This window comes from Lycorma delicatula, chromosome 8 (genome assembly GCF_047948215.1).
Source record: "Lycorma delicatula isolate Av1 chromosome 8, ASM4794821v1, whole genome shotgun sequence".
NCBI classification, from domain to species: Eukaryota; Metazoa; Arthropoda; class Insecta; order Hemiptera; family Fulgoridae; genus Lycorma; species Lycorma delicatula.
In genome coordinates, this window is record NC_134462.1 from 21136130 (window position 1) to 21151704 (window position 15575).

The window sequence follows — 15575 nt, forward strand, 5'->3', positions numbered from 1 at the left end:
ACAGCAAAGAACAATATAATGGTTTAATTATATATATCTTCTTAAAGAATCTGCAGTTTCTTGGTCAATCACAAACAAGAATGCACTTTGGATACAATATAATTAATATTATTAACAAAAATAAATTAATTAAATCCCTACTCAGAAGTGCTAGGAAGCGTTCAAAAATGATACAGTCATAATAGAAAAATTAACAGTAATTCTGAGTAAACGGAGACAGAATGAAGTTCTCAGCCATGTAACACACCATATGTATCTTAGACATTCAGAAACTTCTCAAACATTAATAATAATTAATATGGGTTTTATATATGCCAGCTACCTCTGAATACCTCTGAATTCAATTTGGCATACGCACAAGGCATATTTGGAAACTAAACAAAATTAAAAATATAATTATTTGGTAGATAGGGTATAAAAAACTAACCTCTCTATTTCATCTAATTAGCCATACTTAAACAGTTCCCACAATTATAGACCACTATCATAAAGGAGCATTTCTCTCTTCCTAGAATAAAGCTGTCTGTGAAAACTGCTCTCTTGGCATTGATATTCTTATCAAATATGGACATAAAGAGATCTCTTCCAAAAGAGATTAAAATTACTAGGTGCTAAGTCCAGAGTAAATGAGGAAGATCTATTAATTCTAGTCAAATGATGACATGAATGATCAGGTTCAAGCAGCAGCATTGTCATAAGACAATAACGTAATGCCTGTTGTTGTTTCAACTTATATTATCAACTTTAAGTTGATAATGCAACACAAAGTAAGTATACTTCATTTTGTGTTCTGAATTGTGCAATGCAATTTCTTTGAGGTCTCACAGTACGAAGCAGCAGTTATCATTGAGCCTAGTTGCTAAAATTCAACAAGCTCAATTTGTTGTATACCCAAAAAAGATAAGTACATGATCTTATAAGTTGACATTGTCTGCTAGTATATGGGCCTATAATCTGCCATGTAATGACCCTCAAATCCATAAACATGGTTTTCATTCTCAATTCATTTGAATTGATACTCAATAGTTTAAATACATTACCTCTTCACATCACATCAAAAAATCAAAGCTCTGCCAGCACATCTGACAAAAGAAAGGTGGCTAATCTCAGTATGTTATTACTAACTCAGCAAAAAAGTTTACAAAAATGTTAGTTTTTGCATTTTTCTTGAGAGATTCTATTTAATAAAAACTGTACAAATTTAGCAAATTATCTACGAAAAGTACTCATTTTTGTGGTAATGCAATTTTTATTTTCCATAACTTTCTTAAGACTATTAAAAAAGTTGAGTTTAAATATAGTTAAGAACAAGTTTCAGCTATAAAATAAAGAATATTTTAAAAAATAATAAAAAATTTCTTGTCAGTTTTAAAATGGTATCATTTCTAAAATGACCATGATATTCAGCTTTTGGGTAAAAATAAAAAAAATTTATTTTGAACTGAATTATGTTTAATAGTATGATCCATATATAATTTCAGTTGTGAAAGAAAATGTTTCATTAAAACTACTGGCATTCTTGACTTCCTGTTAAGAAAAGAATTGTCTCGCATTGCTCTCTTCAAGTTGACTACTGTGTTCAGCATGTTTCTACTGGAGTGTTTCGCGCCCTGCTAGTTCCGGGTTTGGCCGCTAGGTTGGCTAATACTACTCACTCGGCTGCGGGATGTGCTGGCGGCAGGTCGCTGCTCGAACGATAGGCGTTCGGATTTTATGTTTTTGTATGTACTTATGTGTTAGTTGTAATAAGTGTTTGTATTATTATTATAATAGATTTTGTGCAGTTACGCATTTATTTTATTTATCCAACCAACGGATGAACTACCCTTGGGTTTATAGTCCGCTTAATGAATATTTTTAGGTTTTAGATTCAACATACTGTAACCTGATAATTTTGAACTGACCAGTGTACCTAAGAATAATATCTTATATAAATAAAAAAAACTTTTTAGTTATATTTATATCCTTCATAAGTTTAACAGCATTATATTTTTTTTTTATCAAACAAGCATTAAAAAAAATGCTAAATTCTGTTAAACAATTTCATAACACTATTTTGTATACATTCAAACACAACTTTGATACAATACATAGAATGTAAGTAACAATATTTCTGCGCTACTAATCTATACAAGCATTAAAAACACTTCTAAAATTATTATTTTTAATCTTTCTATATGAATAGAAAATGAAGAGCAAACTGCAGTTTAAAAAAGATCAAGACAAGAATGCAGGAGCCTTTTCCTCTACTTTAGTAAATGAAAGAACTAATACGAACCAAAAAGAAAAAAGCTGATATGTGGAACCACATGACTTCCTTGTATGCCTATCATATTACATATACCTTTTTATAAAATGAAAAGTACATAAAATTTTATTCCATTAATAACTTCTTTTTTTTAATTTTTTTATTATTGATTTTATTTTTCATCGTAAAACGTTTTACCATCAGAGGTTAATAGTTATTAATAAATCAATATATTTACATAAAAAAAGGAAATGAAATCAGATTTGAATCGATGTGCCTTCCCCTTGTAAGATCCAAATATTTCATTAATTAAAATTTTATTTTGCTATAACTCTGGAACCAATGAAAATAAGTACTACTTATGATATATTATTTAAAAGCTCACAATGAGGACTTATTACTGCAGTTAAAAAAAGTCCATAATCCAAATTTTTTTGGATTTGGACTTTTTTGACACTTTTTGTTCAGTCAATTGCAATCAAAAGGGGAGGTGCACAACTAGATGTTAAAACTGTCCTTCCAAAATTTCAACATCCTACAGCTAATTGTTTTTGAGTTATGCAAGATATACAGAAACCATGCCAAAACTAGTTAAAATGGATTCAGGGATGGTCAAAATGGATATTTCTGTTGAAATTTGAAAATCAAAATTTTTCACGATTACAATACTTCCATGTACAAGGAAGTAAAAAAATGAGATCCAAGAAACAACAGGAAGAGAAAATAAAAATGGCATAATATTGTTTTACTGGCTGCAATTAAAATGATTCAGAAGATATTATGAATACCTTCACTGCTTGTGGAAAATTTTTAAAATAAGTAACAGCAAAACACAGGTAAGAAAATGCAACAAAAAAGAGACTAATAAAATAAGGAATTAGCATTCAGATATGAGAACTTATTAAAAACTGAAAGTTTTTAATGTTTTTTTTTGTAGTAAAATTACACAGGATGGGCAAATTAAGGAAGATCTAAAAGCAACAACACTACAACAGCTTTATGACAGCAAAGAAATTTAAAAATTAGAAAATGCTTATGAATTAAAAAAGAACATTTTAGAAATATTTTATATGCATTGTAGCACTTCAATGGCACCAAAATATATGTAACATTGAAGTAAGATTAACAGTAAGAGGCTTCTTATAAATGATTATTAGAAAATGTTGAAAATTAGATGCAATGATAAAGCATAAAATAAAGAATGAAGTTTTACCACAAATTAAAGAAGTTTGCTGCAGAATAGTATATATAATAAAATAAACCTAAAAAGGTAAAACCAGCTTAAAAAATATTTTTTTTTAAATTTTGACTAAGAAATCAGCAGAAAATTAAATAAACTTCTGAAAACTAATTTATTCCTACTTAGACACTTGCTCCAAAAGAATTTAAATTTAAAAAAGGTGAGAAAAGGGATAATTTCTTATACTTTAGGGTGGTTTTTTAAGTTTTTTTCATTTATTTTATTTAATTTTTAGTTTATTTTTATTTAAAATATAAAAAGGCTTACAAAAAATATTGCCATATGAAAAAAGGTATTGGCAACAAATACCTTTTAAGATGAAAAACCTGTCTTCATAAAAATAAGCAGAATTCAGGAGAATTGACAGACTGCTATTGTGCATGAGCCAAAGCTCCCTGGAATGTGAGAAATAATTCATTGAATATCAGCATGGCATCAAGTACATCGTTATTCTACAACCCAATACTAAAGTAGATAGCAAAAAACCTTCACATACAATCTCTATACAAGATTTATTATTGTTTAACTTTAAAAATTTATTAATAAAGTTATCAAGGAAAATGTATAAGCTAACCACCAGAGGAAACTGTTCTGGAGTAAAAACAAAAAAACATCAAAATTGTATTCAAAGAATAGAGGTTGAAAATTGAGAAAAATAATCATGAAGAGGTTGAATGAGAACCTCCCTCTTCCTTTATTGTAGTCAATTAAAAAGTAAGACAAAGCTGGTAGGTAATTACTAAGGCAACCAGGGATTAAAGAATTCAGTTCCAGAAAGAAGTACAGACAGTAAAAGCAATGAAAAAAAAAACAATAATAATATTAACTGAGGATGTAGGATTTAAATGATATTTTAGGATTAAATGATTAGTAAAAAACTGAAAAGAAGGGAAAAGTATATTGAACTAGTCGATGATTGAGAAATAACTTACCTCTTCATCCCTGATATCTTTCAATGTATACGACACAACAGTAATGCCCATATTAACAAGATCAGATGATGCCACTTCAAATACCTGTTTACTGAACTTCTTTCTATCTTTATATATTTCCTGCAATAAAGGTAAAATAAGATTACAAAACAATAAGTTGAAAATAGTTATCGTAAATTGTTGTAATAAAAAACAAAGGAAAATCACTTTAACAGCTGAAAACTACATTCTCTGGTCAAATTCCAAAAAATTTATCTTTACTCAGTTTTTCATTAGAAGTGCTAATATATTGATATAAGTTATTAGAAGTGCTTTAATCTTTGATACTTTTTTTTAATAGAATATACCACTTTTAAATACTTAAGCATTTAGGATCGCTCATTAGGAAACTTTTAACCTCTTTTATCTACCAAATAAAAAGTAATTGTGATTATAAAATAACATGGGGAAAAACAAAATTTACTATTTCACTTAAGCATATACTAAAAATTTCAGAAGTGCTTTCCACTTCAGCTAAACTGCTCCAGAATAATGACTAATAATACATTAAAAACAGTTTATGGCTAACTCTAACGTGCAACACTGTTTTATTAATTGCCAAAAAAATGCTGAAAAAAGATTAGAATGCTGTTCTTAAAATTCTCCTTTATTTGTTTTTTAATATGATATGAATTCTAAATTTTATAGAACATGTATCATTTGATAATTATAAGATATATTAATACAATTAAGATACTATATAGAAAATAACTGTAGATAATGAACTTAACTCAGCAATTCACCATTTCATGAAGGTGATAAATTATCATTGATTTTATAATCAAAATCAAGAAGCAAGGTAACATTCCTTTGGATAAGAAACAACATACGATAATGTTTTAATTATTCTAAATATTACAATAATAATATTTGTATATAATATAAAAATATCAATACCCTGAATAGTGATATATAGTGAGAATTTAAGCTTTTTTAAATATTTGATAGATTTAGGGATAATCCTGTCTTGTTATCAATAATATTGACAACACATACTTTCTGCTGGGTGCCAGACTCTTTTCAATTTGTCCGCAAGACGAGATTACTTCTCGATATCTTCTCTGTACATTGTTGTCATACAGGATAGATACACTGATAAGATAGTTATGTTTATTCACAAACATTCTACATGTAGTATTGGTAGTGAATTTTACACCCTTTCTAACATCAACCATATAGGTAAATTGAAATAAGTCAAAGAAGTCTGAAGAAAAGGAATTCTCTACTAGAGAGAACTCCTTTTGATCCTTGATCCTCCAACAGGGACAGGGGTTAAAAAAATAAAAGGTTTATCCAACAAACATCACCAGTGGTAAAAGTGTTGTAGAAGAAGGGGCAGCAACAAATGATAACATTAATAGAAGTGAAGGTGGATTCTACAGGCAGAGAGCTCTAAGCAATTAAAGCTGAGATTGGTTTGGATGAAAACAAAAAAATATATAAAACAAGATTCACAAGTCAGAAATAGTGAAGAAAATCTGAAAACAAAATCCAGAATAAATTGGAGATGAGAGGAATTAGAAACAATAACTAAATGACATGAGATATAAGGTGATGAACAATACATCAGTAAGGTATATTGCTGAACCTCCTTTGTCTATCAACATGATGATATACAGCCTATTTGTAACAATCATCTATTCCACATATTTTGCTACATAAATAAAATAGAATACTCATACTTATAATATAGGACTTATAAAATAGTCATATAAATAGTGGATCTTGAAAATCTGTAAATACACTGTTATACATGTTTATACATTCAGTTACAGCAAGGATTTTATTAACATCATATGATTGCCTTAGATTTACAGTTTGCAGTAATTAGGTCAAAAATTTCAATATGAATTTTTAGTACTTCTTGCAAGGGGGAACCATATAAAAATACTTGTTTTATATAGCTAACTTTCACACAACCAGCAAATGACCATACAGTGTTAATATATGTGGTTCCTTATAGCCTATTAGTATTTCTTTTCTTATGAGAGTCATTCAGAAAGTTTCAGCCTGACAGAGATGGCGCATGTATGACAAACTGACTATATTTGTCAAGCATAATCCTTTAGATAGGGTGGTGCCAAGTTTCAGTCATATGCGTTTAGTCAGTTATTTGTGGCAGTTTTGACATTTTCTGAAAAATGGATAAAATTGAAGTTCAATTGTTTAATTACTTTGGTTTTAAAAGATTTAACCCCAACGAACATACAAAAAAGATTTTTAAAAGATTCTTCCCCTTCGTTTTCAAGGTAAAAAAATGGACTGCTGAATTTGAACCTAATGCTCTCTGGATGCCCAAAAACCGCTACACCCAACCAAATTGTCACAAAAATCCATATGCCTACTAAATGATCACCAGCCGATGGAACATGAGCTTGCTGACATTACAAACATCTCTACATATTTGCCCACTACATTTTACATGATCTTTGGGGTATGAAAAAGTTTTCTGTTCAATGGGTGCCACGTTTCTTATTAATTGACCAGAAGCACATTAAACTCAACATTTATCAAGAGTATTTAGATGTGATTCCACAGAGTTTCTTTGACATTTTATAACAATAATTGACAAATAGAATTATACGGAGGGTATTAAAAAGTTAGAAAGCCATTGGTGTCAACATGTTCAAATCCTAGGTGACAATGTTGAGAAATAAAAAAAATTCCTGAAAAATCTTATGTTTTCTTTGTCAGCGTGAGAAGTTTTCAAATGGCCCTCATACGAAACATTTATATGAGGTACATAACATTTACATTTATATTTCAGATTGCAATACAAAAGAAAAAAGAAAATAAGATACTACATAAACTACCAAAACAAACACGTATGTACATGTGCAATCCGTTTTTCTCCCAAAGGAGCTTCTGAAGTTACTCAACGGACAATTATAATTTTTTTGATGTTTATAATGCCTCCATACATGTTTCATTAAGATATAACAGCTAGATGCTATTATAAAACAACAAAATGATTAAAAATAGATATTTTTTAATATATGTGGCATTGACTTTGAACCAATAAAAAATACTAACAGTAATGAACTTTACCCACCTTAACTTCAGTGATCTAAGGAAATATAGGATTACTATTATTATTATTAATACAGTTATCTTTAGTAATTCAAAAAAATTACCTCAACAGTCATGCTGCCCATAATAGCACGTTGATGCCCTTCCAGTGTAACTAATGCAATATGTTGAATTTCAGCATCAGATTTACCCAAGAACTGTTCACAAGCAGCCAACAACATTTCTTCATTTTGACCTTGTATTTTAACCTATAAAAATAGTTTATTGAAATTAAACATATCTTCAATTTAATACATTATAATAGGGCCATTCAAAGTATCATTACAGACTACATTCAACCATCCTCTTTTTTCAATATACCTCCTGATTTTTTTAAATAATGTGACCGGCTAAGAAACAATGCTAAAGTCAGACAAATGACACTAATTATTTTATACTATAAGATATTGAATTCATCACGGTACCAAATTGTGATATTTCCCAGTATCTGTAGGTAGTAGATTTCAGTTCCTTATTTTTGTTATTCAGTCTTGTTTGAGACTTAGTTTAGATGTGTTTTCTTTTCTTTTCTTGAGAGTTCTTAATAACAGCAGTACACTGATCAGAGTCACACATGACATTTGGTGGCATCTTAAGGATGCCACCATCCTTTGGTGGCACCATGATGATGATGGTGGTACAAGGCTGAGAGATTTGCTGAGGTTTTGAAGATGACCTCCAGTAAAGCCCATAAGGGGGCTAGGTACAGAGAGGGTGGCATGGTGACCGTAACAGCCACATGGAGGGTGTCTTCCTCTTTGGGGTCAGGATTTCCCAGTATCTGTGAATAATACATTCTAAAATATAGTGAAAACAAAAAAAAAATCATGTGAATACATCACTGCCTACTTAATTGAACATTAACTATTCAATGAAAATTATTTAGTTTGAAGCTTATGAACTGATTTTTCTTTGAATATTTCATTTGATATTTCTGGACCACAGTAAACCACAGGTAACTGAATCTAAAAATCTAAAAAAAAACTAAATCAGAAATAAAACCATCCAATGAATATGTAACTGCAGAGATTCCACAATATACTAATAATTTCATATGACTCCCACACAGAAGTCAATTTGTGTTAGGTCAAGTGACATGAGAGCACCAATTAATTGATTCACCTCGCCTGAGCCAGTTGCTTGTAAGCCTTACACTCAAATAATTCTTAACTGCTTGAGAAAAATGTAGAGGAGCCGTGTCACATTGAAAAATCATTTCCTGTCTTTTTAGTAGCAGAATATCTACAGAAATAAATTTAAATACACATTTCTTATAAGACTATCTTAAAAAATAAATGGTCCAGTAATACCATAAAAAATAACACCAAATCATGCATTTACTAAAAACTTGTGTTGGAGAATATTTTCTATTGTCATGTGGATTTTCAAAATTCTAATGACGATTTCACAATTATTATCAATTTCATCTCTTTAAAAAAACTGCCACATCAGCAAATAAAACAAAGCTTACTTTGGGATGGTTGTTTTGAAGCCAGAGGCAAACGTTTAGATGCAGCAGAAAGTCTCCAGGTAGTAAATTTTGAACTTCCTGCCAGTGGTTTGAGTAGGGTTTTTCTTTGCGAAGTATTCATCATGTTGTACTGCACAACAAACTAGTGCAATTTGAAATTTGTCTAGTACAGAGTCCCGAGCTATTTGTACATACACTGAAATATTGAAGTAAAGGTTTTCAGATTTACAACTGTTAGGGAATTTTTCTTGACATTCAACATGCAATTAGCACATTTCCATTACTCTATCCATAAATAAAAATAATGTATGCTGTTGCCGAATGGCTTCAACAGCACATGGCACCTTAGAACTTGTGGTAGCCCTGAAAAGTTTTGTAGTAGGTCCTGAAAGGTCCAAAAGGTTTTGAAAGGTCCATTTGTGTGTTTATGAGATAGTCCTGAGAAAGACTATTGAGTCTGGTACTAGTCTCCGGCAAAGCTGACTCAATTTGGTGGATGGTAGTCGGGAGTTTCAGCTCATCCACTGGAATTGGACCGAGCTTTCCTTCAGCAGTAGCTGGGTTAGTGGGTAGTGGGTAACCCCACTCACTTGGATTCCAAATGTAAGCAATTCCAGTAAACATATAATTGTTTAAATAGATAATATATTATTACCAGTAATCTGAAACATTAGAATCTTAACTGAATAACATAAAATTTCAGGCTGGATAAATTAGATATTAATAAATAATTAACACCTTACATCTAAAAAATCATAATTTACCAACTTAATTTAGTTTTTTTAGCAAAAATTGACCAAAAAAAAACAAATACTCAAACCTATCCAAATATTTCATAAAACTATATGTAAATGATAAAATATACTGCATCAAAAATATCAGCAAGAAAGGTATAAACTTTAAAATAAATATTTATTTCATTACCTGGGCAATTCCCGTAACCGATATTGGTACACCTTGGCTTGTATATACCGTAGGGCTGTCAACTTGCAATGTCATGGTATTCAGTGATATCCTTAGAAAAAAAAATTTAATTTGCATAACCATTACACATACATGATAGTGATAAGTAATAGATCTCAAATGAATTAAAATATAAAACACAATGTAAAATCAATTAGATCAGCAAATTTCTGATTAAGTGAAGTCGCAAAATAAAATCAATATTTAATAAATAAATAATTCAAAATAAATTAATATGATTCATGGAAGAAAAATAAAATATTAATACAAAAAAAAATCTAACTCAAATGATATTACATAAAAACAAAGTAACATTACTAAGTTCTTCACATTAATAAGAAAAAAAATTAATAGAAAAAAATAAACTTTATAAAACCAGATTGATGCAAAAACACCAGTACTACAGACTAAATATAATACTTTTTCAATTCTTCAACTTTCAAATTTATTAAGTCACATGAAAAACATTCACTTATTATTTATTAACTTTCAATTTGAAGCCATTATTTTATTTTTATTCTGTTGTTTTTTTCTAAAAATAACATTTTTTTAATTTTATACTGCTTAAAATTTTCAACATTACAAAAAAGACACTACTCGTAAAGGCAAGAAATCTATATATTAATAAAAAAAAAAGAAAAGTAATATTAGGAAAGATACAAAGATACTATTAATACTAAGCTTGAAATAAGGCTAGATAGAATGCTCCTTTTAAAAAAAAATATATATATATAGATGACCATACAGGCATATAAATATGAGAGCTGTATTTTTTTCAACCTTTAATGGGATATATAAAAAAGATACACTGACATGAAAAAATGATTTTATCACTAAAATTTGAGTAGTACCTAACTTATCACTTGACATTATCGCCAAAACAATTGAGGCATTTGTCGTATCATGACACAAGCTTTCCAATGCACTCTTCAAAGAAGTTTGTTGCCAGTGAGGTAAGGTACGTCTTGAAAGCCTCCTGAAGTTCTTCATTGGTGCCGAAGTGTTGTCCGCCCAACCATGTCTTCAATTTTCAAAAGAGATGAAAGTAGCTAGGTGCTACGTCTAGACTGTATGGTAGATTAACAAAATCGAAACTTAACAAAATAATCTGTTTTCCTTAAAAAAATTCCCCAATTTTCATTTTTTGTTTGGAAACTATAATTTAACACATTAAATTTTAACTTCACATTATCAACTTATATGGTGAATGGTAAAGCTTACACTATGTCCAAAACAACTAATTTTACACATTTGCTTGAACTCTCACATTTTTATCTTAAATAATTCATCAGACATTATTCTTTAAAAAAGGGTCAAGCGACAGCAACTAAAAAATATTCATTATTCATCATTTTAATTCATGTTCTAACTCAATTCAAAATTATCCTGGAATCTGAACACTATTTTATAGCTACCACCTTGTGTCTAATGATCCAGGTGTACAACAAGCTGTAATACAGTCCTCACGAACAAGGACTACAGCTGCCTCCTTGTTTGACTTATAAATTTGGTAATTCTGGGCAATTACTTGATCAATTAAAATTTTTTTCATATTTTAATATACCAAAGTAGATATAATTATAAAATCTATCTTTTCACGACCCGTATCACCTCTGTATTACTAATTATTATATACATAATTCAAATTGATCTACCCAAGTACAGAATTAAATGAAGTAAAATGTCACTCACCTTACTTTTTCATGTCTATAATAGTACTTTCATGGCAAACGACATCCTCAGTCATAATTCTACTTTATAAAATGTTTATTACCAAATTACATATTAAACTCAAAATGATAATTAAAATATATAATATAATTTAATATATAACATTTAAATTAAATTATGATTAAAAATTTTTAAATTTCAAATTTATAACTTTTAAAAATGAAATGTAAATATGTTAAAAGTTAATATTAATTAAAATTATTGTAATTAAAGTACATATATAAAAACTTGACGTCAATTATGATAAAAACAAAACATACAAATTGTTTGGCCAGCCAATACTACAGTATTCTAAGAATATCTATATGGATATTCCATAATAGAATCTATAGAGATTTTAAAATATATATTATGTATATTAAAGATGAAAAAATTAAAGTTGGTCAAGTAATTGCTCAAAATTACCAAAAATCTGTTTTAATTCAATAAATTTGCACTAGATAAGTAGATACTTTTTAAACATATAAATAAGTTATGTAAACTCATTATTTCATACAATATTTATAAGTTCTTAATACACCTTACCAAAATAATATAACTTACCGTTGTACACACTGTATAGAAGGCCAGACAAAAGCACGCCCACCCGGAACCAACAATGGTTTTGTATAACAACATCCTAAACAGAAATATAAAACTGCTGTAATGTATATAAAATTTAAAAAAATTAAACACATATTTCAACAATACATCCTCTGAACTTAAATATATTAGCATCTTACACAATTTAAAAGAAAAGTACTATCAGTAACTAAAGTGTTACAGTCTAAACTAAATCTGTTGTATATAATTTAACTTTGTGGGGAGAAAATGAATATATTATACATTTAAAAAGCACAAACAACTGCTGGAGTAAAAGTAAAAATAGGAAGGAATGATTATTCTAGTGCAAAAAGGTCTAGCATTAAGCTGATAACATATAAAAGATTATGACTAAAATATATCAAAAAACTTTAATTTAATGAAAAAACAATAGCATTAACCAAACTTTTTTGACCAATGACAAACTCTACTAAATGCCCGTGATATCGTGACACATTTGTTTTTAATAATAATGATAATACCAGTAATAACAACAATATGTAGTATGTAATTATAAGAATCACATATCTGGTATACACAGATCGGTGTTAACACACAAGCGGGTGCAATCTTCTAAATACAAGCAGCATGTCCAGTGACATCGGAGAAAGACAAAGGTAAGTGCCTGGAATACTGAGCAATCTATCTACACCAGAAGTTTGATTAAAAAAATATATATTACTGTTTTTTTTTAAAAACTCACCACTAGAATTAATGTAGTCTGCACTCTATGTGTTCTGCAGTTTGTCAACAAGTGACCTTTATGATTGACAGGCCAACTCGCAAATCTTCTTCAAGATGTACCTCTGTTCAAATTTCACTATTTTCTTGTAGAAAATGCTAGTTCGCACAAGAATGATGTTGATAACAGCAGCAAAACTTTTATGGCCTCTTTGCTGTTGTGGGATACTGGCATCACACATAAATCAAAAGGGAATGTACTAAAATTTCTACAAATCTTTTTTCAAGGTAGAATCACATGACAATCTTAACAGCTCATTTTTTTTGTTGATAGTTGGATAATGGCATTTTGTATATTGATCTAACCATATATTCCAAAAGGAGAAATTACCTATTATAACTTTGAAACAGACAAAGTAGGGAAGTATTTTGTTACTGAAGTTTGTAATGCATCTAGATGTTCTTTTATTAACTTCTTTATGCATTCTTTCTTATTTTGTGTAAGCTGATTTACCAAATTTTCCCTTAGTCTTGACAAATCCTCAACATGGCAACAATGCATACTCTAGAGTAAAATAGATGTAATTTCAGGTTGTACAAAATCACTCAAAATAAAGGCATGAAGAAAAATTAAACTCAGCATTGTTGCATGTATTGACTATTGGTACAGCCTGCCACAAACTTTAACTGTATTAAAGGTTTCATGGTAAGTATAAATTACATTGTATAGATACTTTCTGAATGGATGAAATTCAATTTTAAATTTTGCAACATACCCAACGGATTGAGTGACATGTTGCAACACATCAATTGGGAACCACAGCTTTAATATACCGTTCTTTTTCCTGTTTAGCCTCCAGTAATTAACTGTCAGATAATACTTCAGGGAATGAATGAGGATGATACGTATGAATGTAAATGAAGTGTAGTCTTGTAGTCTCAGTTCGACCATTCCCGAGACGTGCAGTTAATTGAAACCAACCACAAAAGAACACTGATATCCTTGATCTAGTATTCAAATCTGTATAAAAGTAACTGCCTTTACTAGGATTTGAACCTTAGAATGCTCGACTTCAAAATCAGCTGATTTATAAAGATGCGTTTACCACTAGACCAACCTGGTGGTTTGATCCAGTGTCTGACTCTTGATTACTATTAAGGTTAGTCTGCAGTTTATTTTGCATTTCCAACACATAATTTACATTGATCTTCAGTTTACTTTTAAATTCCATGAAAGTATGACTTTCAAGATACAACATTAGAATAATTTAATAAAACATTACTATCTTTCCTTCATGGGTAATGTCAAGAGAAACATCATCACAATATATTGTTTTTAATCATAGCTAACTTTTAAGATGAATATCATAACATCAGAAAATTGTACACATACGATATCACAATTTACTCCCACAAATTGCATAACAGTTTGCAAAAATAAAAACAAGTTGTGGAAAGCTTACTAACTCAAGAAAATTAAGATACAATACAATACAATCTTCACTGAGCTGATTTTAAGTCAAAATTCACCAAATGCAAGTAAAATTCGGTTGTATAACAGACAAAACACGTGTTCATCATACAGATCACTTGTAATCTCATATCCACATCCCAAAAACTGAAAAACTAAATAGTAATACAATTTAGTACCAAGTATACTAAGATAATAAATAGAAAAAATCATGAAAACAGCCATTAGAAAACTAAATTTTCTACTAGCGTCACGGCGCATCATCGAATTTTGAATACATAATGGAAATAATTAGGAATGAAGGATAATGTTTTGATTTCAAAATATTACCAGAAAAGAATACTGAAAGGAAAGCAATAATGACAAGTGAAAAGGATACACAATTATAAATGCAATACGTTATCTTAAAATAGCTTATTTGCAACGCCCAATCTTAAAATGGCATTACCAATTAAAACAACCTACTGTTAGTTAATTGAGAGAATTAACTATAATACTGTTTCGATATATCAAAAATAAGTGCGCAGATATAAATAATTTAAGTAATAATCGCCCAAATTATGTAAGTAATAAAATGATGGCAAGTAATAAAATAATCAATCGAATAACTTGGTAAATAATATATTACACCTTTACTCTGTACGAGGAAAAGACAGAAATATTTAAAAGCTATCTTACCTGAGACGACAAGTGCTTCATTAGGTCCACACGTTACAAATCCCCAAGTCATATTTATCCAAATTTAAAACAAAACAGCTAATTTAACTCGTCCAGACAACCAATACTACCGTAAATATTATAACACAAACACAAACATTCTTATCTATCCCTAATACCGAAATGGCCAACCAGCGAACAATTACACTTGCCAACTTAAAAATATAGTTAACTAATAAAATGTGAATTTATTTAAATTTGACATAATTAATGAAATAATTGAAAAGAGAAAAAAACGGTAGAAAAAATAGAAATTTTTAAATAACACTGTAAATATTTATGTAGAAATAAAAAATATGCAACGAACGAAAAAAGTAAACAAAGATTGGAAAATCAATAAGTTGGTAAACAGTACGGTAGTACGTACTTAGAACCGCTAGACGTTTAAATTTGAACTTTAATGTGTACAAATTGTTAACTAGTAATGCATA

At 29.3% G+C, this 15575-nt stretch overlaps 1 protein-coding gene across 1 annotated transcript in view; it reads right to left on the reverse strand.

Annotated features, from left to right (window-relative positions):
* Flo1 (flotillin-1) overlaps nucleotides 1–15296 on the reverse strand; it is a 49886-nt gene extending 34590 nt beyond the window's left edge. Inside the window, exons 1-5 of the mRNA XM_075372607.1 lie at nucleotides 15106–15296; nucleotides 12237–12312; nucleotides 9924–10014; nucleotides 7594–7737; nucleotides 4421–4540 (exon numbers count right to left, since the gene is read on the reverse strand). Of these exons, the coding sequence (XP_075228722.1) occupies nucleotides 4421–4540; nucleotides 7594–7737; nucleotides 9924–10014; nucleotides 12237–12312; nucleotides 15106–15157 (483 nt within the window). The 5' untranslated portion in view covers nucleotides 15158–15296. The remainder of the gene's footprint in view (nucleotides 1–4420; nucleotides 4541–7593; nucleotides 7738–9923; nucleotides 10015–12236; nucleotides 12313–15105) is intronic.
* Between the last annotated feature and the right edge of the window lie 279 nt (nucleotides 15297–15575).